The 24,049-nt window shown below is 33.2% G+C and overlaps 1 protein-coding gene across 3 annotated transcripts in view; it reads right to left on the bottom strand.

Moving 5' to 3' along the window:
* Nucleotides 1–24,049, bottom strand: part of TMPRSS15 (transmembrane serine protease 15) — a 111,824-nt gene that overhangs the window by 65,983 nt on the left and 21,792 nt on the right. For all 3 annotated transcript variants that reach the window (XM_088794172.1, XM_088794171.1, XM_088794173.1), the window contains 5 exons: nt 22,029–22,154; nt 15,748–15,856; nt 12,681–12,787; nt 4,958–5,098; nt 4,130–4,279 (listed from right to left, as the gene is read on the bottom strand). In XM_088794172.1, the coding sequence (XP_088650298.1) occupies nt 4,130–4,279; nt 4,958–5,098; nt 12,681–12,787; nt 15,748–15,856; nt 22,029–22,154 (633 nt within the window). The remainder of the gene's footprint in view (nt 1–4,129; nt 4,280–4,957; nt 5,099–12,680; nt 12,788–15,747; nt 15,857–22,028; nt 22,155–24,049) is intronic.

Below are 24,049 nucleotides of genomic sequence, written 5' to 3'. Positions count from 1 at the left end.
TAGGTTGGAGAATAATCCAAATTCAGGTTCTATCAATATTAGAAAGTAATATTATTTTCTAAAACTCAACATCACAGGAAACATATGAAATAAAGACAATTATTTTGAAAACACCAGAATTATACTTATTGTATAAAAAGTTTATATGCTAAACGAAACACAGATACCTAAAACAATGTAGTTTTGAAAATTGAGCAATATAACTATTTTCTTCCCCAGCATACTACTTAGAACAGGACCCCAGCCAATTTGTGTCTATTGAATACTTATGGCATGCAAATAAAACTATTATAATAACAAAATTTATATAGCACTTTTCATATGCCAGGCACTTTTCTATTTTTTTAAAAACATAACAACTTAATGTTCCTAACATGCCTCTAAAATCAGGTTCCGTTATCATCCACCCCACTTCTCAAATGAGGGAGCTGAGGCACAGAGGGGGACAGTAACTTGATTAAATGGCAGAGCTGGGATCTAAACCTAGCTAAGATCTTCTATTTTAATGATCTTTACTACTACACTACGCTAACCTCCAAGCATTAGAAAGAACGATGATTTCATGGAGAAAGGCCAACAAAGAAACACTCTCTTTGGTCTAGCCCTTTTGTGACCTCTATACTTGTGAAGATTTCCCATTACTAACCTCATTTTCCCTGAATGTTCTGAACAAATGGGCCACTTCGAGCACCCCAAGATGCTGCCCAAATCAGTGCTGCCATCTCCACCAACTCCCTTTGCTTCTAAGAGAAACAGGGAGACTCTGAGCCTTGCCGGTGCAGATTTAGGAGCAGGTGTCCCACCAGGAGAAAGTACTTCAGAAGAACTCAAAAAGGGGCTTAGATGTTCTTCCCCAAAGCAATGTTAATTCACAGTTTATGTGTTTCATTTAGACTTTCCTGTCATTTAAAAGAGAACGAAAAACCCTGCATGGATAAGAGGAACAGCAGGCGAGATTCAATTCTCGTTCATTTTAGAGGTAGGATGCTCTGACATAAAAAAAGCAGGTTGGGAGAAAAATGCCCCTGGGGGGAAACGACTGGTAGATTATGAAATCAATGGTAGGAGAGTTGGAGAAGACCTATTAAGCCCTGTCATCCATTCTCATTACACTGCTGCCTCTGGTGGGCTCTGAACAGCTCTGACTTGTCTCACTTTAAATATAATAACTCCCGCTACCTGACTTTCTCCTGAGACTCCATTTCTGACCCAACTATTTAAAACCTCTACCTGACATTTCAACCTGTTTCACTTTGGTCAGTTTCATCTTATTTCTTTAATTATTTAATCTGTTGGCAAGCTGCAACCACCTCTCTCCTGTAATGTACTTATATTCTTCAAATATCAGGGAAATTATCTCTCATTCTGATGACATTAAAGCAGAAAAATGATCATTTGAACATCAAAGATTTCACCTACATAAAAGGTATCTGTCATTGTGAATAGCTATAAACGCTTTCTGCACTTTCCTCTAACTACTCTTGTCCAAGTGTGGTAGAGACTTTTTCTTTCTTTTTTTTTAATAGTAAAGGAAAAAAGTGGTCAAATTATGTGACTGTTTTAGACCAGCCTTCTTTAGAGCGTCGGGGCGATTATCACTTCAGCTGTGAAGGTTACAAATTTATCTATGGAGGATCAGGCCCTGAGAAATAACTTATTGAAAGGAGATAAATTATGTATGGGATTATGAATGTCTTAAGTTTCAAAGTAGCCACGTTTAGTTTAATGGGATTGGCCATTTATGCAGTCTATTTATTTGCCCATAATTTCACATTGGTAACTAACGTAGCAGGATCCTGTTAACTTTCAGATTATATGCAGAATCTGACCTTCTTCCCACCAGATGTGCTCCCACTGATCTAACAGTCCAATGATCTCTTCTCTGGGTTAGGCAACAGCCTTCCACTGGTCTCTGTGATAACGCTCTTGCTCTTTCACAAACTATTCTACCAGTCGGCGTGAATCCTATCACTCCTATGCTCAAGAACCTTCCACAGCTACTCATTTCACTGAGGAAAAAAAAAAAAAAAAAAGGCCAAAACCATAGAAGACCCATTATTTTCTGGACCCTACTGGCTCCATTGTTTAAAGACTATGGATTAGTCAAATACATTTCTACCCTGAAGGAAAAAATTAACTCTTTAACGTCCTCTTATTAGATGTGATTCACAGTTGACATTAAATCACCCATTTACTTTTCAGGTTATAGAAATGAGAACATTGCTCTTTATAAAAGAAGTGGCCATTAGTAATAAATTGCAATGCACATGTGCTTAGATTATTTTGGTCATAAGCAATTTTATTCAGTCAATACTTCGCTCATTCAGAAATGCCTTATTGAGTCAAAATTGTAGATATTCCTTGATACATTCAAAAATAATTTTACATCTGTATCAATTAGATTCAGGCACTGAAAATGAACTAAGAATTCAAAGATAGCAAGCCAAGTTCTTGTTCCTGAAAAGAACACTGTGATGACAAGAAACAAATAAGAAAGCAAATAAATGCCATGTGATAAGGAAAACAAGAGAGGGGATTATAATGATTAATGGAAAGGAAACATTTTAATTTGGAGGTTCTGGACAGATGTCTTAGAAGTGGTGATATGTGATCTGTGTCCTCAATGCCTAGAACTGTGCCTAATTAAAGGAAGAATTTCATATGTACTGTTTGAATTGAATCATAGTATCACCAGTAACCTACAAACAAGTCATATATAGAATGGATTTTGTCTAAGACAATTATCTAAATGCACAAATTTCTATTCTTTTTTTTTGTAATTTTCCTTTGTGAGATTACATACTTCTAGATTTGTAACTTTCAGTAATTATATTTGGTATTATGAATACATACTTCCAAGATTTTCATGGGTGGCCTTTCTACTATGAGTTCCTTATCTCCTAATAATTCCCTATGATTTCATGTTAATGTTCCCACTAGAAATCTAATTTTAATATCCCATTCACATGAAAAATGTAGTTATAAATCACAAACCTTCTTTTAGGGCCATGCTTCAGAATCAGCTCTTCTATCGTCCTTCTGCTATGGACTGAATGGTTGTGTCCTTCCCAAATTTATATGTTGAAATCCTAATCCCCAACATGGTGGTGTTTGGAGATGGGGCCTTTGGGAGGTAATTAGGTCAAAGAGTGGAGCCCTAATGGTGGGATTAGTGACTTTATAGGAAGAGTCAAGGAGAGCGGTACCTTTCTTATTTTCTCTCTCTCTCTCTCTCTCTCTCTCTCTCTCTCTCTCTCTCTCTCTCTCTCTCTCTCTCTCCTTCTCCCTCCCTCCCTCCCTCCCTCCCTCCCTCCCTCCCTCCCTCCCTCCCTCCTTCCTGCCTTCCTTTCTTCCTTTTCTCCCTTTCTGTCTCTCTCTCTCTCTCTTCCCCCTCCACCCCTCCATGTGAGATACAGTAAGAATAAGAAGTTCTCTGTGAACCAGAAGGAGGGTTCTCACCAGAACCTGACCATGCTGGCACCCTGACCTCAGACTTCCAAACTTCAGAACTGTAAAAAATAAATCTTTGTTGTTTAAGCCCACCTATCTGTGATATTCTATTATGTCAGCATGAAAGGACTAACACATCTTGTCAGAAGTAAACCTACCTTTGTTTCAGGATGGCATCATCTTGTCTATTGAAAATTCTAAGGAATTCTGAAAAGCTATTAGAGTTAAGAACAAGTTCAGCAAGTCTATACGATGCTTTATATTGATCTACATGATCAATATAACAAATGAATTATATTTCTATACACTAACAATGAACATCAGAAAGTAAAATTAAGGCAAAGTAGACCAAAGTTCAGAAAAGTTTATTACCTCACACAAGTCCACTTAGTTAATTAATAAGTGCCAAATCTAGGGTGACACCCAGGTCTCTGTCTCTAACAACCTCTATGTACTTTTCAAAATCTTGTGCATATATAGCATTAAGAATATATATATTTTGAAACAATCACTCTTCCTTGCCTATTTAAGCATCACTTGCATTTAAACGTGTTTATTAGTCCATGATTTAAAACAAAAAAACCCTGAAAAGACTGTCTTGCATTTAATACTGCTCACTTTAAAGTGACAAACAACACACATCACTTTCTTTTTGGCTTATGAATTAAATATGAATTACCTGAAACATTGCCGAAAGTGTGGTCAAAATCTGGTCCAGTAAGAGGGGGAAATGTGTTTCCCTGAATCCTTTCCCATTCATTATCATCATTTAGATCCTGGACCCAGAAACAAAAGCCATCTTCAAAATTACAGGTAATTTTATCATAATCTGTGAATTAAAAAAAAATAGAAAACACTTCAAATTTAGTCCACGTGACTTGTAATAGATTGCATTGAAAATAATCTAATCTTATAGAGTTTACAATTAAGTGATATGCACAAAATCTTTCTTTTTGATTTATCTTAACTGTTTCATTCCATTTAGTATTAAAACAACAGCTTTTTGTTGCCAATTGTGTTAAAGTAATATCTTTCTTATATCCCATTAAAACTTTAGCAAAGTCAAGCTTCTTGGTCGTTAATTTTTACACTTTACTTCCACTGATTTACTACAAAAATTCTCTCTGCCTCATATTTTGCTTTCTCTCTATTACTAACTTCAATACTCTGGTTAAAATCAAATTAATGTGGAACATTCACAGAATTAGTTTTATGCTAATATAAAAAATTTACTTTGACTACTTGCAGTATGTAAAAATTTAATTATTATATTGATTCATAATTTTCTTCAAATTGGTTATTTATTTTAAAGAACATAAACTATTTTCTCATTTCTTTCCAAGTATTAAGTAGAGAGAGGTATATATAAGAGATATTCATTAAAGAACTTGAATAATAAAACAGATTATGATCTTTTTCTAAAATTTTAGGTTTTGCTACATTTAACATTTCATGATAATATTAAAGCCTCTGAACATTCTAAGGTTAAAGAATAAGCAATACTTACTATTAAGTTCTCTGGGGTTAAATGCAGTGTATGTTGCATGAAAGCCAATATAATCATTTTCATCAGTTTCTATAAAAAAGGTGGCAGTAACTTGATTGGAAAAAATCCTAATTGTGCCAGGATTCGTCTCTGAGAGAGAAGCTACAGAAGAGAATGAATGACTATTATATGTACATATCTATCTATTCACCCATTTATTAATTGATTCATCCATCCATCTATCTGTTGATCTATGATTGATCTACCAATCTATCTGACACCACTCAGTTAACTAAAAGCATTAGTTCCATGATTAATTTATTTTAATTGAAATGACTTCTCCTAAACATTGGAATATCACATTATTATACATATTTCTGGCTTGAAAAAACTATATTTTTAATTATTAGCTACATACAGTATATACACATATTAAACAATATGCATTCCTTTACTGAAGAAATTCCTCTAAGGAACATGCAAGTTAAGTAGTTATAAAACTAAAAGTTAGTTTGGCTCTACCAGGTATTTACTATGCTATGCCAACAGGGGTTAAACTCAGTCACAATAATAGAAACAAGAGTATTTCTTTGGTTCTGTATCTGCATAACTATAGGGTCAAAATAATACTTAGTGAATTAAGGATTTCCCCCCAGTTTATATTGATTCTTTAATATTGATTTATGTTGATTATATTGTTTCTATTTTATATATTGATTTTATTCTTTCTGTATCTTGACTATAAGCTACATTAGGACCATCTGTCCAGAGTTTTGATTCTCAAGGGTTAGCATAGTGCCTGGGATATAAAAAGTACTCACATGATGATTCTTATGTGAAATTTAATTTTCTAAAAATTTATAACTTAGCACGTACATTCTAAAATGGGATGATATTGCCTCTAAAGGGGTGAAAATTGGCATTCTGGGGGAAAAATCTTAGATTTAAATGTACAAAGCTCAGCTATGCATATAATACATACACAGATACACAGAATATCTAAAATATTAAAATTTCATGGGGCAGCAGTTGGGTAAAAAGGTATAAAAACGTGCCTTAGTGGGAGTGATAATGATAAAAGGGGTAAGAAACAATGGTTTAGCATTTTAGTTTGATAATCTGAACTGGGCATCAGGTTTAGATTTATGACAAGTGCCACATTTGCTGGTTGCAGACCAAGAGCATTACTGTTATTTACTGAGCTTTAAAGAAAGATCCTTTTATGAACTATTGAAAATACTGTGCTTATTATATAAAAGTAAGCAAAAAAAAAGTGATACATTAATGAAATTTCAATAAAATCTAAAAGGAAGAGCACCATGAACAAGCATTGATTCACATCTTTCTCTTTTCCTCAAAATGCTGCATGTCATTCTTCCAATATTTTCTCAGTAAGAACTACGTTGGTTATTTAGACTCCTCCCACCAGCATCTATAACTGCGTAACCCAAATAATTCTCATATTGAAAATCTTTGTCCTCCCCTAGTGTCTAGTTACTAAAACAATGTGAATATTCTAGAAACTTTGTTTCAAAATTACTACCTCCCTTTTTCTTGCTTTCTTTTCCATAGCAATGCACTTTGTTTTGGACAATGGCTTCTGTTTGGAGCTGAATGTGACTACTGGTTCAGTGGCACCCTTGATGGTTGTACTGTGTTGGGTCCCCACATTTTCTGATGTTATTGCACTGGTCTAGATAGTCCAGGGTTTATGTTCTGAGATCCATTACCATGCTTCAGAGATACTCGCAAACTTCTGGAAATGCTGTAGAATGTTTGTGTCTGTAGAGACTTTGTAAACTTTTATCAGATTCTTAAAGTCTCCTTGTCTAGACAGAGTCTCAGAACTGCAGATCCAGTCATGTGTCTTATGCATCCAGGAAGGTAGTAGTGGTTAGTAGAGGAGAAGCTCTATAATTATCATGAGATTTAGTCCTGACTCCATGTCTTACTAGACTTCTCTGTGCCTCAGTTTCCTCTGTTATAATATAATAATACTTTCCATAAAATTTGTGATGAGGAGTAAATAAATAATTTCCATGTGTTACAGTGACTGGTGTATAGTAAATGCTCAATGAATGCTATCTATTGTTTCTTCATCTCCCCATGAGCCCTGAAAATTTAGAGAGTATACTTAATAATTTCTGTGACTCTGCCATTTTGCCAGAGCATGGGAAACTTTTCATCACTATTTGGGCACCTGAATTAAGATGTGAATAAATAAAGTAACAGAGTTTGCCTACATAAAATAATCAGGGCTGAAGTTGAGAGAAAAAATAATTTCTAATAATTTTTGAGGGCTGGATTTTTCTATAGCAGATATAATGAATTTAAAGACAATAATTTAAGAAAATCCATTGTCTTGTGCTGAAAAAAAAATCAACCAATAATTCTGTCGATATTAATTTACATAAACTTGCAAGCAGTTACATTTAAATGTAAATTAACTCATTTGTCTTTTAACAGCAAAGGCTATTGTGAGTAGGTTGGCTATTGTGAGTAGGTTTTATTAAAGAGGAAAGCATGGAAGTGTGATTAAGATGCAGGGGAATTTGAAAGGAGGGGAATGGGCAGAGATGACAGACTTTTCTACAAACTATGTTTCAAAAGATGTAGTTCAAAACTATTTATTTTATCCAATTTATGAGAGAAGAAATTCTGCCATTAGAGCACAATGTTTGTGTTATAAAGGATTGCTAATGCATTCAATACATTTTATTGAGTGCTCACTATTAATTTGATCTGGTGCTAAGTGCTGGTGACATGGAGAAGAAATAACCAGGTTCCTCTATTAGAAAAGTACAGATTTGTAAATTATTAAAAAAAATAACTTTAAAATTAATCTATATAGGAGAAATACCATAGGGGGATTGAGGAGTAAATGAGGAAGTGATCCTTAATTTTTCCAGGCACTATGACTGGAAAATCTTCGAGAGCTTCCTGGAAGACCAACATGTTAAGCCAGTGCTTGTTAAACTTTCCCTATAAATAATCCTATGAACAGAAGTGAGTAACTTAGAACACAGATGTGTTCCAATAAAAGCACAATGTTTATCAAAATGCTTTATTTTGAAATATATTTGCATATATTATTTAATTATATATCCATAGTATGATTATTTTTGTTGGAGAGTAAGTTGACAATTCAGGAAAATCCACTATGTTGATTATATATCTGGCTGTACATATGCACACTTTTGTGTGCTTCAGTTTTAAAAGTATAGCCTTAAACTGTTAAGTTGCAATATTAGGGCTATGTGGTTAGCATTCACTTGGTAATAGAGTAATAGCTAAGCACTTGGGATATAAAGAATGCTACAGCAACTACACACTCCAAAACACTTTTTCTGGCCTTGGCAATTTGAAATCAGTCACACTGTGCTTACTCAGCCTATTTTTGTTGTCTTTCTTTAAGGATGCATAAAAATACCTTTTTAGTTTTCTGAACAAGAAAAAAAATAAAAACACCATCTTCTACCACTTACATACCCAGTATTGATAATTATTACCATCACTGAATTGAATATTGTACCTCCATCACTGCAACTTAAAGAAAACATTTTTGAATTAACTCTCCTGTCAACTTGTTCTGATTTACTTCAATTCCCATAATTACTTGGAGAAGACCCAACTGTGCTCTAAGTCATCTTTCTTTATGAAATGTCCACCTTCTTCTAACACTTTGTATCAGCTAAAACACTCTTGACTATATACAAAAATGACTAGAGAATACCTTTAGAATTCATTTATACTGACTTACTCTTAATCAAGTATATACTTGTAAGAAATATTTTATGATACTGGACATGTTTGTTTTCTTGTGATTTCTCCGGATAATCTTATTTTCTTTATTTTAATCCTAATTTAATTAAAATATCTTTATATTTTCAATGTGACAAAGATAATAACAGTAATATATATATATATATATATATATATATATATATATATATATATATATATACACACACACACACATCTGGAATTTAATGGAAGTAAATCTTGTATGTATCTCTCACATAAAGAAATTTACTAAAAACTTAGGAAAAATATGGGATTGTGAATCAAGAATGAAAGTTTTGTCATTATTCTAAAACAAAATAATTTTAGAGCTATGGGAAAGATATTGATCTTTATTAATTACATACTATAATACCATGATATATACAACTGTTAGTTTAAATATAAATGAACAAATACAGAGTTTTTACAATATATCAGGCATTGTGCTAGATGGTAGACTAGGATATTATTGTCTTTCTTTAGAAAGGTATAATTTTTAGTTTTAAAATGTAATTTTAGCAGTCATGCCGTTTCTTAAATTTTTTCAAGTTAAAATTAAATTATTTAACTTTCAAAAGTTTAAAACAGATTTATATTTCCAAGAGACCTTAAAACTTAAACTACCTGTTTGTTAGACATACAACCCCAGGAAACACAGAGAGGTCCAAATAAGATGAACCCAAAGAGTCCAACACAAAGGTATATTATAATCAAAATGTCAAAGCTTAAAAACAAAGAAAGAATCTTAAAAGAAGCAGAGAAAAACAGTTAGTTACCTACTAGGAAATTCCCATAAGACTGTCAGCTGATTTCTCAACAGAAACTTTTCAGGCCAGAAGGAATTGGCAAGAAATATTCAAGGTGATGAAAACCAAGGAGCTGCAACCAAGATTTCTCTGCCCAGCAAAGCTATCATTTAGAATTGAAGGACAGATAAAGAAACACTTTCCCAGACAAGAAAAAGCTAATGGAGTTTATCACCACCAAAACAGTATTACAAAAAATGTTAAAGGCGTGTCTTTAAGAAGAAAAAACAAAGATCTAAAATATGAAAAATAAAATGTCAACAACTACATATTTATCAACAATTACTTTAAATGTAATTGGATTAAATGCTCCAATCAAAAGACATAGGTAAGAAAACGAGACCCTTAAGTATGCTGCCTGCAAGAGACTCACTTCAGATTGAAAGGCGCATACAGACTGAAAGTAAAGGGATGGAGAAAGATATTTCACAAAAATGGAAACAAAACGAAACAAAACAAAACAAAAGCTGGGTAGCAATACTTATTATACCAGACAATATAGATTTAGAAAAAAAAAAAAAGGCTACGACAAGAGACAAAGAAGAACCCAGTAGTTCCACTTCTGCATATTTACAAGTATCCAAAGAAATCCAAAACACTAATTTGAAAATACATATGCATCTATATGTTCATTGCAGCATTACTTACAATAGCCAAGATATGGAAGCAACCTAAGTGTCTATCAATAGATGAATGGATAAAGAAGAAATGATGTGGGGTGGCCGATTAGCTCAGTTGGTTAGAGCGTGGTGCTGATAACACCAAGGTTGCCAGTGTTATCCCTGCATGGGCCACTGGGAGCTGTGCTTTCCCTTAAAAAAACAAAATACAAAACACACACACACACACACACACACACACACACACACACACACACACAATGGAACATTACTCAGCCATAAAAAGGAAAGAAATGTTGCCATCTGCAACAACGTGGATGGACCTAGAGGGTATTATGCTGAGTGAAATAAGTCAAAGACATATATCATATGATTTCATTTACATGTGGAATCTAAGAAAAACAAAATAAATGAAAAAAACCTAACAGAAACAAACTCATAAATACAGAGAACATTTTGATGGTTGCCAGATGGGAGGGAAGTTGGGGGGATGGTTAAGGGGGGAAGGGTTAAGAAATACAGATTGGTAGTTACAAAATAGTCATGAGGCTGTAAAGTACAGCATACGGAATATAGTCAATAATATTGTAATTACTATATAGTGTCAGTGCTGGATTTATCAGGGTAATCAATTCATAAGTCATATAAGTGTGTAATCACTATGTTGTACACCTGAAACTAATATAATGTATGTCAACTGTAACTGTAAAATGAAAAATTAGTGAAAATAAAAATAAAATATTTAAAAGTAAAAAAAAAATACCTATTTGTTATAATTTAAATATACTTACCTATATTTTTCTATTTGGATAGTTAATTTAATTTTTATCATAATTATTTGTACATTATTCACATCACTCTGCCTAATGATTCTAAGATTTATTTATGAATTACTGATCATCTAAGCACATGAAATAGGTGAAAATAGCAGTTAGGCAAATTGAGCCATTTGAAGAGTAAAGAAACATGAGGTTAACTTACGCCTATCACTTTGGGCAGTTAATCTCTACGAGTTTAGTTTTCGTCATCTGTAAAGTAGAGCATATAATAGCACCTACATAATATGGTTTTGGGGAGCATTTATTGAGTTAAAGTGCTGAGAACACTGCACATTGCCAGTGATCGATGTATGCTAAAATTTATGATTATTATCACATTAGCCGTTAGAGAAATTTATATGAACTGGTTTATTTGTCTATGTAAATGTTCAGGTTGACATAATTTTAAGGAACTGGATTTATCAACTACAGAAATAAACAGATTATGAAATGGCTTGGCCCATTTAATTAAAGCAAATGTGGCTTACCCTTAGTTCATCTGTTACATGTACATTCATGATTATATTTGTACTCAGGGCTTTTAAAGCACAATGAAGAAATGCATCGTGTTTGAAGTCAGAGATTTTGGGTCTGGTTTCTGCCTCCAACACTAACTAGCTTCACAGACTTGTGGTCATTTAAACTCTTACTCATTTTCCTCTCCTGTGACGCATACTTGCACATTTATTGAAAATATTAAATAAGAATATCCACAGAAAGCACTCAGTATTGCGAGTGTTGCATCAATGGCACCAAATAAAAAGTACATATTATTATCATATGTTTAAATAGTTCTCAAATTAATAAATCAATCAAAAACATTATCAGATAGGATCCACTTTTCCTAACTCACAAGCAAAAATTACTGAAATCAAAGCAGTTATTCTATCAATTTTAATAATAGGTGTGTTTTGCAATCTCATCTTACCTCTACACTTGACTATTCTTTGAAAGTGTATGGAAAACTACAGTTATTACCTCGAGTCCACTTCCATATTCTCTTCTTCATCCTTTTATTTTCTCCTGGAATTTTCCTCATATACTTTTGTTGGCTACCATGAATGGGTCTATATATGTTGGGGTCAGATGGAATAAAGTGGGGCAGGCACAGGTATATTATTAGCGTATTCCCTGCCCTCCTCTCAGCTTCCATCAGTGTCCATGTACATAACGACTCATGGTTATGTAATAACAGTACTACCCATATCGACCATTTACTGAGCCTGCATTCTATGCTAGTCATTGTTTTATCCACTTTATTAGTATTTGCCTGGCAAGGGACAGAGTACTGAAAATAGGGAAAATGATTCTATGAGTTTATAACCTATGCAATGTCAGAAAAAAATGGTATAGCAGTTTTTAGTGTTTGAGTTTTTGGTTGTGGGGAGTAATACTTAAACAAAGCATAGCAATCAAAGATGTAAAATATATACATACATTATATATATATTTAAATTCCACATGATTTTAAATAACATCAATTAGAAGAGGATCATGTGAAATTGTAACTATTTTATTACTAAGAAGATTGATTACATAAAACACCAAATTATTAATTTTTATAACGAGGACTAGTTTTGTTTATTTTTATTTAGAAACTTCAAATTCAGGTCTACATTTAGTTCAAAATAAAAAGGAAACACATCACTCCAAAAAGTCAAAAAGTGTCCCATATATTTTCGTTCTGATAATGGATTGTATATTTGTTTTAACTTACCTCTTAAAGTCTTGCTTGAACCCACGCCTTCATAAATATTTAATGTGTCTGTATAATATATATTAAAAGAATCGAAGCTCAGCTTAATGCAATGTCCTGGGTTTACACTAAAGTAAAAAGCAAAAGATAGATTACTACACTTGACGATTATCACAACTCTTAATGCATTCTAGAATTTGAATGTGTTTTTCTAATTGTAATAAAAAAACCCATGACATGAGATCAAGACTCTTAAATTTTAAGTGTATGGTACAATATTTATAACTATCACAATGTTTATTGAATGCCAGTTCTCTAGAACTTTTTCAACGTGCATGACTGAAACTCTACACACATTGAACAGTGACTCCCCATTTCACCTTCCCCTGTCCTTCCAACCACTGTTCCACTTTCTGTCTCTATGAGTCTGAATACTTTAGATGTGTCATATCTGGCTAAATCTCCTTACAGTAGTTGGCCTGTTCAGCTTTTCTATTTCTTCATGATTCAGTATTGGTAGGTTGTATGATTCTAGAATTTACCAATTTCTTCTAAGTTATCCAATTTGCTGGTGTATAATTATTTATACCAGTCTCTTATGATTCTTTAAATTTCTGTAACATCAGTTGTAATGTCTCCTCTTTCATTTCTGATTTAATTTGTTTGACTATTTTCTCTTTTTTTCTTAATCTAGCTAAATGTTTGTTTATTTTATTAATATTTTCAGAAAACTTAGTTTCATTAATATTTAAAATTGTTTTCCTATTCCCATTTTCATTTATTTGTGTTCTAATATTAATGATTTCTTCCTTCTGCTACCTTTGGGTTCTGTTTATTTTGCTTTTTCTAGTTTCTTGAAGTACAAAGTTAGGTTGTTCATTTGAGATCTTTGTTCTTTTTTAATATAGGTATTTATTGTTATAAACTTTCCAGTTAGTATTGTTTTTTCCCCATCCCATAATTTTAAGTATGTTTTTGTTTTTTTTTGTTTTTTTAATTTGCACTTGTCTATAGATATTTTCCAGTTTTCTTTTTGATTTTTTTTCTGAGACCCATTGTTACTCAAGAGCAATTGGAATTTTGCAGGTATCTTTTTCAGGAGGTCCTAATTTCTTGCTCCCTCTGGTGTCTGAATTGGCACTGCAAGTACTCTGGTTCTACAGAAGGCAAGCCACCCCTTATTTCCTTGTTCTCTGAAGCCCTCAGGCATTCAGTGTGCAGGTTTCATAGCTCCCTGAGTCATGGGGGTCAAATAAAAGTCTCTGGGACAGCCCTTGGAACAGTTGCAACGTTAGAAGTATGCTGTACTCCTTCCAAGAAATCATTTAGGATTCATGTTTTTCCATTTTCGTTTTCAGAGGAAGTCATTTAAATTTTTTCTAAAGCTTCCTGCTGACATAGGAATAGAAGGAAGGAATATAATATTTTTCATTTTACTTATGAACAATGCTAATAGCCTTTTAGAAATGGTGCCTTTTAAATTTGATGTGATTATATTCGAAACAATATTCTCCAAATTGGTTAATTTTTCACTTGGCAAGAATTAGAACTGCCATTTTTAATACAAAATCATATCTTTGGCACAGAAGTGAAAGGTTGTATAGAACATGAAAACAGAGGAAATTATGCTCCTAGTTATATTACATGACTTTCATGAAACTTAGCTCTGAAATAGAAATTATCCAAAGGAACAGGATATTCTTTTTTCCCTGGATAATGCCAAGTAACTGTGTTTAAAACAATCTTCCCTTCATAGCCCATCTTATCTCTGGGATATATGTACACAGAAAAAACAACCCCTGTAAATATGGTGCCATTTCCTACCATTTGTTCAGCAAGAACCTGATGCTTTGTCCTTTAATATTCTTTAATAACCCTGTTACATTGATTCTCTTAGTTTTGTGGTGAATCATCACAAAGATTAAAGTTATTTTACAATAGGTCAGATTAGGAAATCGTAGTCTCATGCAGCTCTTAAGAGAAATGAACCAGAATGTCATTTCTCAAAGTAGACTCCATAGAACACTTATGCTCTGTGGGGAAAAGTGTTCAGTGGCTTGATAGGAAATATATATTTTTTGGAGATTTACACGGCATGTTAACTTATTTAAGGCCATGAGAAGTCTTATACATTTTTTAAAGTTTAAATAAATTTATTTCAGTATTCCTTATATTTATTTGAGTAAAAATTATGTGTTACTTAGAATATCTGGGAGGAACATCAGGTAATACTGCTCTGTGAAAAATGCTTACGTAACATTAAGGTTGATTGGCCATCAGCAGTTTCATCACATTGATCATCACAATGATTGGATTCGTTAACTGAATTAAGAGCTTGGAGATTAAATATATACCATGTTTCCCCAAAAATAAGACCTAGCCCGACAATCAGCTCTAATGTGTTTTTTGGAGCAAAAATCAATATAAGACCCAGTCTTATTGTACTATAACATAAGCCTGGGTGTTTATAATATAACATAATGTAATGTAATGTAATGTAATATAATATAATACTGGGTCTTATATTAATTTTTGCTCCAAAAGATGCATTAGAACTGATTGTCCGTCTTATTTTCGGGGAAACATGGTATCCACTGACCCAAGTGTTATTCAAGATACAGTAAAATGGATGTATGTAGAGGGGAGTTATTAGCTCTTAATCTGCCATGACTAGATCACATCATAGGCGATTTTTATACAGTTACTGACAAAATAAGAAAGGAACTATTCTGGAACCTGGATGTAGGTGAAATGAAATACCACTTCTTGTGATACACAGACATACATACGTGCTGTTTAACTTTGCAGCACTTGATTTGTTTCAACCACAGAAAAAACCATGCTACAGAGCCCAATGAGATGGCACTACTTATTAGGCAATATTGTTTCTAGGACAGAATACCTTTTTAAAAGGTTAAAAACAAGAGTGATACTTCTTGGACAGGTTATCAATTGGAAAAGCTTTGCTTCATAGCTAATGAAGATAACAATTATCAAAAAATAAATACACCTTTAAAGGTGGCAAGACTTATTACATCAGAGAAAGACTTTGTGACTTAAGAACAGGGCATAGAAGATGGCATATTACCGTATAATCCACTGGCAAACAACACTTGATTTAGAAGGCTTTGGATAATTGGTAGCCTCAAAGGAACCCGAAGACTCTGTCAACAAAAATCTTCCATCACAAGCTGTGGCTGTGAAGAAAATGACAATTAATTTTAGACGAAAACAATCTCGGAAGGTTTTCTCAAATGAAATAGGATTCAAATTGGCTAACGAACACTTCACAGAAAACTCATGACTGAATCTGTGTATGAGGTGATTTTACAAAACTGAAATGATCACATGAGAGTAGGTCAGATCTCATGCTTAGAACTCATAGGCTATCTTCAAATATTCTTACACAAACGCATTATAGAGTCCTTTAGAAAAGCATTTTATTTCTGGACACCGATACTTTAATTGTATTCTTTCATCTATATAATATAAGGAAGCAAATATATCTGAATTGTAAACTTCCAATTTGGACAAATAACTACCAATTTTTTGTCCTTTACCCCATTAAAGTAGAGCTGGGGTAAATTTCAAATATATGCATCAAGTGCTATATCCTCCTGAAACGATAAGAATATGGCCAAGCAAATGATGTGTATGACACAAGTCGCCTATGGAGAACTACATTCACTCAGTCTATTTTACCTCATCACTTTCACTCCTTTTATGTGAACTTGCTATCTAGCTCAAAATTTTCATTCAGTATTTCTGAATATGTCTTGATTCCATGACTCCTCATTTTCCTCTTTTAATTCTTATGGCACACTTATTTCATGCACTTCTTTTCAATGTCATGTATTATTAGTCATTTTTAATTTATATCTGAATCGCTTCCAACTTGATTAAAATCTTGAAAGCGTGAACCAGGAGTCGCACCTTATTGCTTTTTATTTTACCCTTGCTATGTATAGTATGTGTAAAAAAGTAAAACCCATTTGATTTTCACAACCTTTAGTTTTTCTTAGATTCTTTTCTGCACACTTAGTTGCTTAGTTCTGTTGATACCGTATTATAAAACAATGACTGCTAGAATTTTCTCCTGGTAGGTTGTTAATTCCTCACATGCCAGAAGTGTTGATGGAGGATAGGTAGGTAAATCAAAGAAATTTATCAAAATTAAATCTCTACTCTTGCAATCTGAGTGGTGCTGAATAAACTAATCCTAAATTTATGAATGGAAAAGTCCATTGTAATGTTATGCACAAACTCTGTTAATCTATAAAATACAAAGTATTATATGGCATCAAATAATTTATGTGGACAAAAGTAAAAATTGAAGAATTGAACAGTACATGAAAAATCTTGGTAAAAATCTCATGTTTTTGGTTGACTTTTTGCAATGTTTGGTATATTTTTTTAAAAGCATAAGAAAGTCACTTTGGTAAATAAATTTTAATTTTCAAGGTCTGTTTAAGAACAATACCCTGGGAATCGATTGCGTTGGATTATGACTTGATAGCCTGATTCTCAACAGGAGATAACAACAATAAAAAAAACACCAAAACAAAAACAAAAAAACAAAAACTGAGAACCGAAAAGATAATAACCCAAGATGGGAGGATTACACTCTAAACAATCTGTACTGACTTCCGGAAACAAAATAGAAAAAAATTGTGGCTTGTTGAGAGAAATGAATCTCCTTTGGAACACTACAGGAGCAAATAAAGACAATTTGGGCTAATTTATATGATTTGAGGATAAATAGTAAAATATGTGACTTTTTAAGATAGAGCTTAATCATTTTCTAGACGGAAAAGAAAATCTCCTTTACCCTCAACTCTGACCACCACGAATCATGCCAAATAATTGGGACAATTAATCACTTAGCTTCAGTGGCCATAAAAGTAAGAATAGTGTCTGCTTGTATATGAGATATAGATATTTTTAATCACAGTTTGTCAAGAAATATATGGACTCCAAGATTACAGGGAATGCAAGACAGATTATAGGCAGTTCACTGCTACTGTAAATAGTTTGTATTTAATGAGGTAGAGCAATCAATCCTACCAGCCCTAAATATAACTGCTGGATTTTATGAAGTGTTTACTATGCGCCAGCCACTGTTCTAAAGTCTTTATATATGTATTAATATAATCTTCACAATAACCTTATAAAGTTATAGGTAAGGAAACTGAGGCACGGGAGGGTTAAGTAACTAGCATAAACTTCCCTGGGTTGTAAGTGACAATTCACAGCCAGACAGCCTTACTCCAGAGCACACTGTACTATACTGCCAATACTACAATATATAGAATTATCGTGATGGTATCATCCACTCTTTGAGCAAAAAAGCAGGGAGGGAAATTAGACAAAAAAAGAGAATTCCATAATTTCCAGTGTTCTTAAAATTAGAATATAGATCACATTTGCAATGGCAGTGTGCAACAAGGAGGAAGCAAAAAATGACAGAGTGAAAAAGAGAACAGAACAAGACTGACTAAAGAACTTGTAAAACCTATTTGCAAAGCTGGTACTTTTTAGTAATTTTTCACATCCATTCACTACATAAATTTGGGAAAGGCATCAACACCTTTGTGCCTCACAACAAGAGTCATAATTTTCCAAAAGCTGAGTTATGTCCCTGGGAGCAGAGATGGTTATATGTTTGCTGTACTATTTTTTCATCCCTTCCTAGGCACGTGATTAAACTGCACCTCCCACAAGGGGTTACGTGACTGAGTCTGGTCCATAAAGTACTGCGGAAATGGTTGTGTTTATTTCCAGATGTGGTTTCTAAAAGGATCTCTGTAATGCTCTTCCCTTGTTTGTCAGCAGGTTGCGAAGGATCTCTGGGAGGATCTGGCCTCTCGAATGCTTACATAAGATGCTGCCCTTTCTCATCTTTCTTGACTGTGAAATAAGTGATCAACAAACAGTTATTGTCTTAAATAGCTAAGATTGTATTTAGCCAGTGCTGAAGAATATGATGAATTTGACTATCCAGTTTTCTATGAAGTTAGTGAGTTTTATTGGGAATGGATAATCTAATGGTCAAGTTCTGCTCTAAAGGGCCTCTGATGGAATTCCTGCATGCAAGTAAATATTAAGAACACTATTCCTGAAGGTATTTAAAATGCTAGGTTTGTGGTAGGGATTTTCCCATATATACTTTCAGTTAATTTCAGGATGTTTCAGGAGAACCTAATAATTTTACATAAGACAATGAAGCAGGATAACTTTTTGGAAACACCCAGCCATGTCTGAATAAGATTACTGGGCGTTCAGGGTTGTAACTTTTTAGACTTCAAAGTGCTTTCCACTGGAATATCAGAAAAAATTCTGAGTGGGAGGTAAATGAGCCTGTCAAATAATACCAGCCGTTCTATAGCCCTATCTGAAATGTTGTCTGTACTAGGATGGTATTTATAAGGGTGTGATCTTAGAACCCATTGAGAGCTCCCTCTGCTGGCTCAGTACTTACTAATTGTGTGCTCAGGACACTGAATTCTCCGGGATACACAAGTCACACTTTGGTGGATGGGATCTATGTCCACCCACACCGGCAGACAATCTGGGGAGACACTTGCCAACTTCCAAACAAGCCTGAACATTGGCCTGAAGGCTGTGAGTCAGCATCTTTCCTTCTCTCAGGTCAGCTAAATAGTGAACTTTCCTGCTGATGCAATTCTAATCAGAAGAGAAAAACAATTTAAAGAAATCTTGGTTCAGTGATAGTCAGCTATAAGTTGTGCAAACCTAAATAACTAAAGACTGAAAGAGGAAGCTGTGTGAGGAAGTCAACATTAATGTGACTATTAATAACACAAACTAGAATTAGAGCTCACAGCTGGAGAAAAAAAAGAAATACAGAGTGAGCATAGGTCAACTTCAGATAGAAAGAATTCTCTTAAATTAATTTTGCTGTCAATGTAGATTGATGGACAAGGGTTTTCATGTAGAAATCATGCTACTAGAACTGGTGCTGAGGTGAAGTCGCTGGTTAAATGATAAATAAAACAACTTATATGCCTGAAACCTAGGTGGATAAATACAGATTGATTGGTCTACTTCCTTATTCCACAAATCCTTTGTATTTATTTTCCAAAATAGATGCAATGCTAATTTCAAAATGCAAATAACAAAGAGAATCAAGAAAAATATAAAATGGGGATCTAGGGGATTAAAAAAGTTAGTGACATGGATAGCAAGTTGATACTAAAGTTCAATTAACAAAAAACCTCCAAGATACTGAAAAGTAATGATGCATTTTGGTTGTCCTTAATGGTAATTTAGGGAATTAATTCAGTTCTAGTACTGAGGCTCATGTCTTGAGTTTATAGTGGCTCAGAAAAACAGCTCATGGTCTCGTAACTTATTTTAGGACAAGTTGTCGTACTTACAAGATATGTCTATGATTATTTTTTGATATGCACTGATATGAATTCATCATGAAAATTATTAACTCCATGACAGTAAAGACCAAATTACAGGTGTGGTTAATTTTCTGATTATTCAATTCACTTTATACATTTCCCCCCTTTAAAGTTATCCATCATCATTACTCAGGCTTAAATCTATGTGTCTCACTTTGACATACATTATTATTTTTGAAATCTAAATCCACATCACCTGTTTTACCTCATGATGGCACACTTGTATCATATTCTCCCTGAAAAGGTTTTGGAAATTGCCTGAAAAGCATAACAAAAAAGAGGGTTTCTTTTTTCTTCTTTGAGTAACTTAGTTATATAAAATAGATTAAAAAATATTCTGTAGCCTGCACTTTCTTCCAATATGCTCTGAGTGTACTTCAAAGTATGTAGTTAAACTTTGAAGGTTTGAATTTTATCCAAGAACATTTGACTTGGGATTTCTTAGTAGAAGCCTATTTAGTCAAGTTGTCTTTTTTTTTTTTTTTTTAAATGTTTACCACCTTATTATATAATAAAGATACAGGTGAACAATCTGGAAAGGGCAAGGTCTGGGAGGTCCTGAACTCAGGAGCTTCTGTCCCCATGGAGTGGAAGTGTCACTCTCCAAGTATGTGGATGTGTTTACTAACCCAGAAGCTCTCAGAAACCCATGCTGCCTTCTTTTCAGTTGGTGCTGGGCAACAGACGTCCTGTCTTTTAAATGTATCAGGTGGATAGGTAATTTTTAAAACTTTAGTCGTTATTGGAGGTTCATCTTCAATTAATGTCAAGTAAGAAGAGCAAAGTGAAGCAAATGATAGAAGAGCAAAGTGTAGCAAACAGTAACCATAGCTTTTCCACATTTCAGGAACTAATTTGCTCAGGGTCAATATTAAAACTGATCATAAACCACACCAAAAATTATTTATGTCATACTTCCTGTTTAATTTTTCAAGAACAAAGTGCAGGTTAGAATTATTCAACTAGTTCTTCACATTGCTTATCAGTCTACATTTATACTTGTGTGGTAATCTTTCATAGATATGTAACACAGCTATAAAATGAAGAAATAAACCAGAGTAAATATGTTTCAATCACTTAGAACCATGCTTGGTATATAGTAAGTATTATTTAAGCAATAATAATAATAATATTATTATTATTATTACCAACACCCAAAACAGATGCCAAAATTTACAAATAAACACAGATGTTTTATTCATGAGACTTCAAGATCTTATTCAAAGCTGGTTTCCATTATTCACAGAACTACATCTTGAGTATACTTTTTGTCTACTTGTTTCTATGCCAAAAGACAAATAAAAACAACAATCAAAGTTAAGGAGTAGCAATTCCTTAAGTAGGGACCGTTAAAATGGAAAGAAAAAGACTGATATTATGATATGATGATGAAAAAGCATTCAAATTCATAATGATTAGTTTGCGGTAGTTTAATAAGGGATGAAAAAGAATGCCATTCTCTTCCCTCATTCATGACAGGCATTGTTAACTACAACATCCTTTCCATAATCATCAAATTAAATTATGTGTAATTAAATAATTTCAATATTGTATACTAATGTTTGGGAAAATATTAATTTAATTATTTTTTACATTTTGAATTAAATTATAATCATGGGTATTAGGATAGATCATTCTTCAGTACTTTCTGGTATCTGAGGTTGTGCGTGTGTGTGTGTGTGTGTGTGTAAGTGTGTGTTTATGTATGTGAGTATGTATGTGTACATAGTGAGGGTCTATATATAAAAATTACATACATGGTCTATGGTCTTTATATATACATGGTCTATTGTCTCTCTATATACACATGTTTTTGTATATACACATAGTCTATGTATATATACATGGTCTATGTATTAATATATATACGTGGTTTATGTATATATACATGGTCTGTGTAAAGTAAGGGGGGAGAGAGTAGGGAGGAGACATCACTTACCACAAGTTTTATTGTCTTCATCAGAACCATCTGGACAGTTTAATTCTCCATTACAAAATAAATCAATTGCTATACATTTTGTAGCATCAGCACAAGACCTTGAACCAGGCAGGCACTCTCTTGAGACTATTAGAAAACAAAGACTGAATTTGTAACTTTATTGCATAGTAGATTTAATTCTTACCATATGTACAAATTTGGGATATTAAGTATGTATTTTTTGTCACTTAGGTTCTTAGTTATAAGATATATTTCAATTTCTAATAGAAATATTTATTTCATTGAATGAGTTAATCATTTCTAAAAATTTAGAAGTTTACAATTTAAAAATACTATTTATCTTCATAGATGTGAAATATGAACGTTTACTTTGTTGATTTTACCCTTGATAAATCAATGCTACAGTTTGTACCTTTGGCCCCTAATGTTTACACCTCTCAGGATTGTTACATATGTTATATGGAGCAATTTACTGGAATATTTTTTACATCATAAACCACACCAAAAATTTATTTAATTCATGCTTTTGGTTTAATTTTTCAAGAACAGTATCTGCAATATCTAGTAATCACTTCATTTACTTACAAACATATTATTTAAAAATATAGTAGCTGAAGTCAAGGTTTGCATGCTGCAGAGCAAAATTTGTCAACGAAATCCACTTATAGTAAAATAAAACACTTAAAATTACCAGCGCATTGCTCTATTGATCTGTGGAAAAACCTGATAGACATTTCGTTCGATATTTCTTTGCTTCTTGGGTCAGAGGTTCTTAGCAGGAAATATGCAAACATGCCCGTGAAGAGTTCTATTCCATACTCTTGTCAGGGTCTGATAAATTTGCACCTTTCGGTGTGCCCCGTCCTCCACCCACTCCTCTTCCACATACCTACATATAAAGATGCACCTGGAAACACATCTTACTTCTAGAAACTAACTTGGAAATTTTTAAGTGCAATTCTAAAAATAACATTGTTATATGCTCACTAGGTAAAGATATATGTTTTTATTTTTCAGAGCAATGTGAGAATTTGAATTTTTGTATATGGTTAGAATAACAATGATGCTTTAAAGTTTTTGAAAAATCTTTAAGATCAATAGCAGTTTTTGGTTATTGTTCTTAACCTTAAAACCAGCACTGCACTGCCATCTGCTGGGTTTTAAAAACATGTTTTATTCTGAAATTTCTCCTAATGTTCCATTAAATTAACTGGGAAAATAAAAGTGCTTGTGTCAATAAATCTACAAAGCTAATACTTAATTAGGAACATTTATGGACAGGGTTACTGTGTTTATATACAACTAAATTAGACTTCTGTAATTAGTTCCAATTAAGGAGGTTATAAACCAGTGGGAAATTCATGGATCACCTAACATCTAAAATAGAACAGGATAAAGATCAGAGCCATTCCCAAATGACAGACTACCTGCATTTAAGGGAATAAAAAAAGAATGATGAAGATGGTATTGAATAAACCCAAATGCATATTATAACTGTTGATAATTAAGTGTCCTTAATCATTGAATCCAATCCATAAATGACATAGTGTCAGTAGTATTCCATAAATGCTTTCTAAATAAACAACAACAAAAGCTTTATTTTAGAAACTCTATGTCTCATTTTAAGAGTAGTTAATAGAACTTTAAGTATTTAGCATTTGAAAGAATAGATTTGGGGATATAGCTGGGACGATGTATACTTTTGTCTTTCCTAATGCTTCCCATGGGAATTTCACTTCCTTATGTTTCACATCTCTTCTGTTGCCTATAGATCCAACCTCAAAACTACATTGGCAAGTGACACCACTTAGGGTCCTTTGATCTCATTCACGATCATTTACTCCACAAGTATTTATTGTCTATTTATTTATCCTGCATTTTTAAGGGATGGAAATAAAAGGATGAGTAAGAGAGAGCCCCTACTCTCAGAGAGCTTGGAGTTAAGTGGGAGACTGGACCATAACCTAGTTAATTGTTTAAAAGAGATGTAAAAAAAAAAAGTGCTATGGGAACACCAAAGA

This window comes from Rhinolophus sinicus, chromosome 17 (assembly GCF_057876585.1).
Source record: "Rhinolophus sinicus isolate RSI-liver-muscle chromosome 17, RSI-T2T, whole genome shotgun sequence".
NCBI lineage: Eukaryota > Metazoa > Chordata > Mammalia > Chiroptera > Rhinolophidae > Rhinolophus > Rhinolophus sinicus.
Note: the sequence above shows the minus strand (reverse complement) of the source record. Positions and strands in the feature narration are given on the sequence as shown.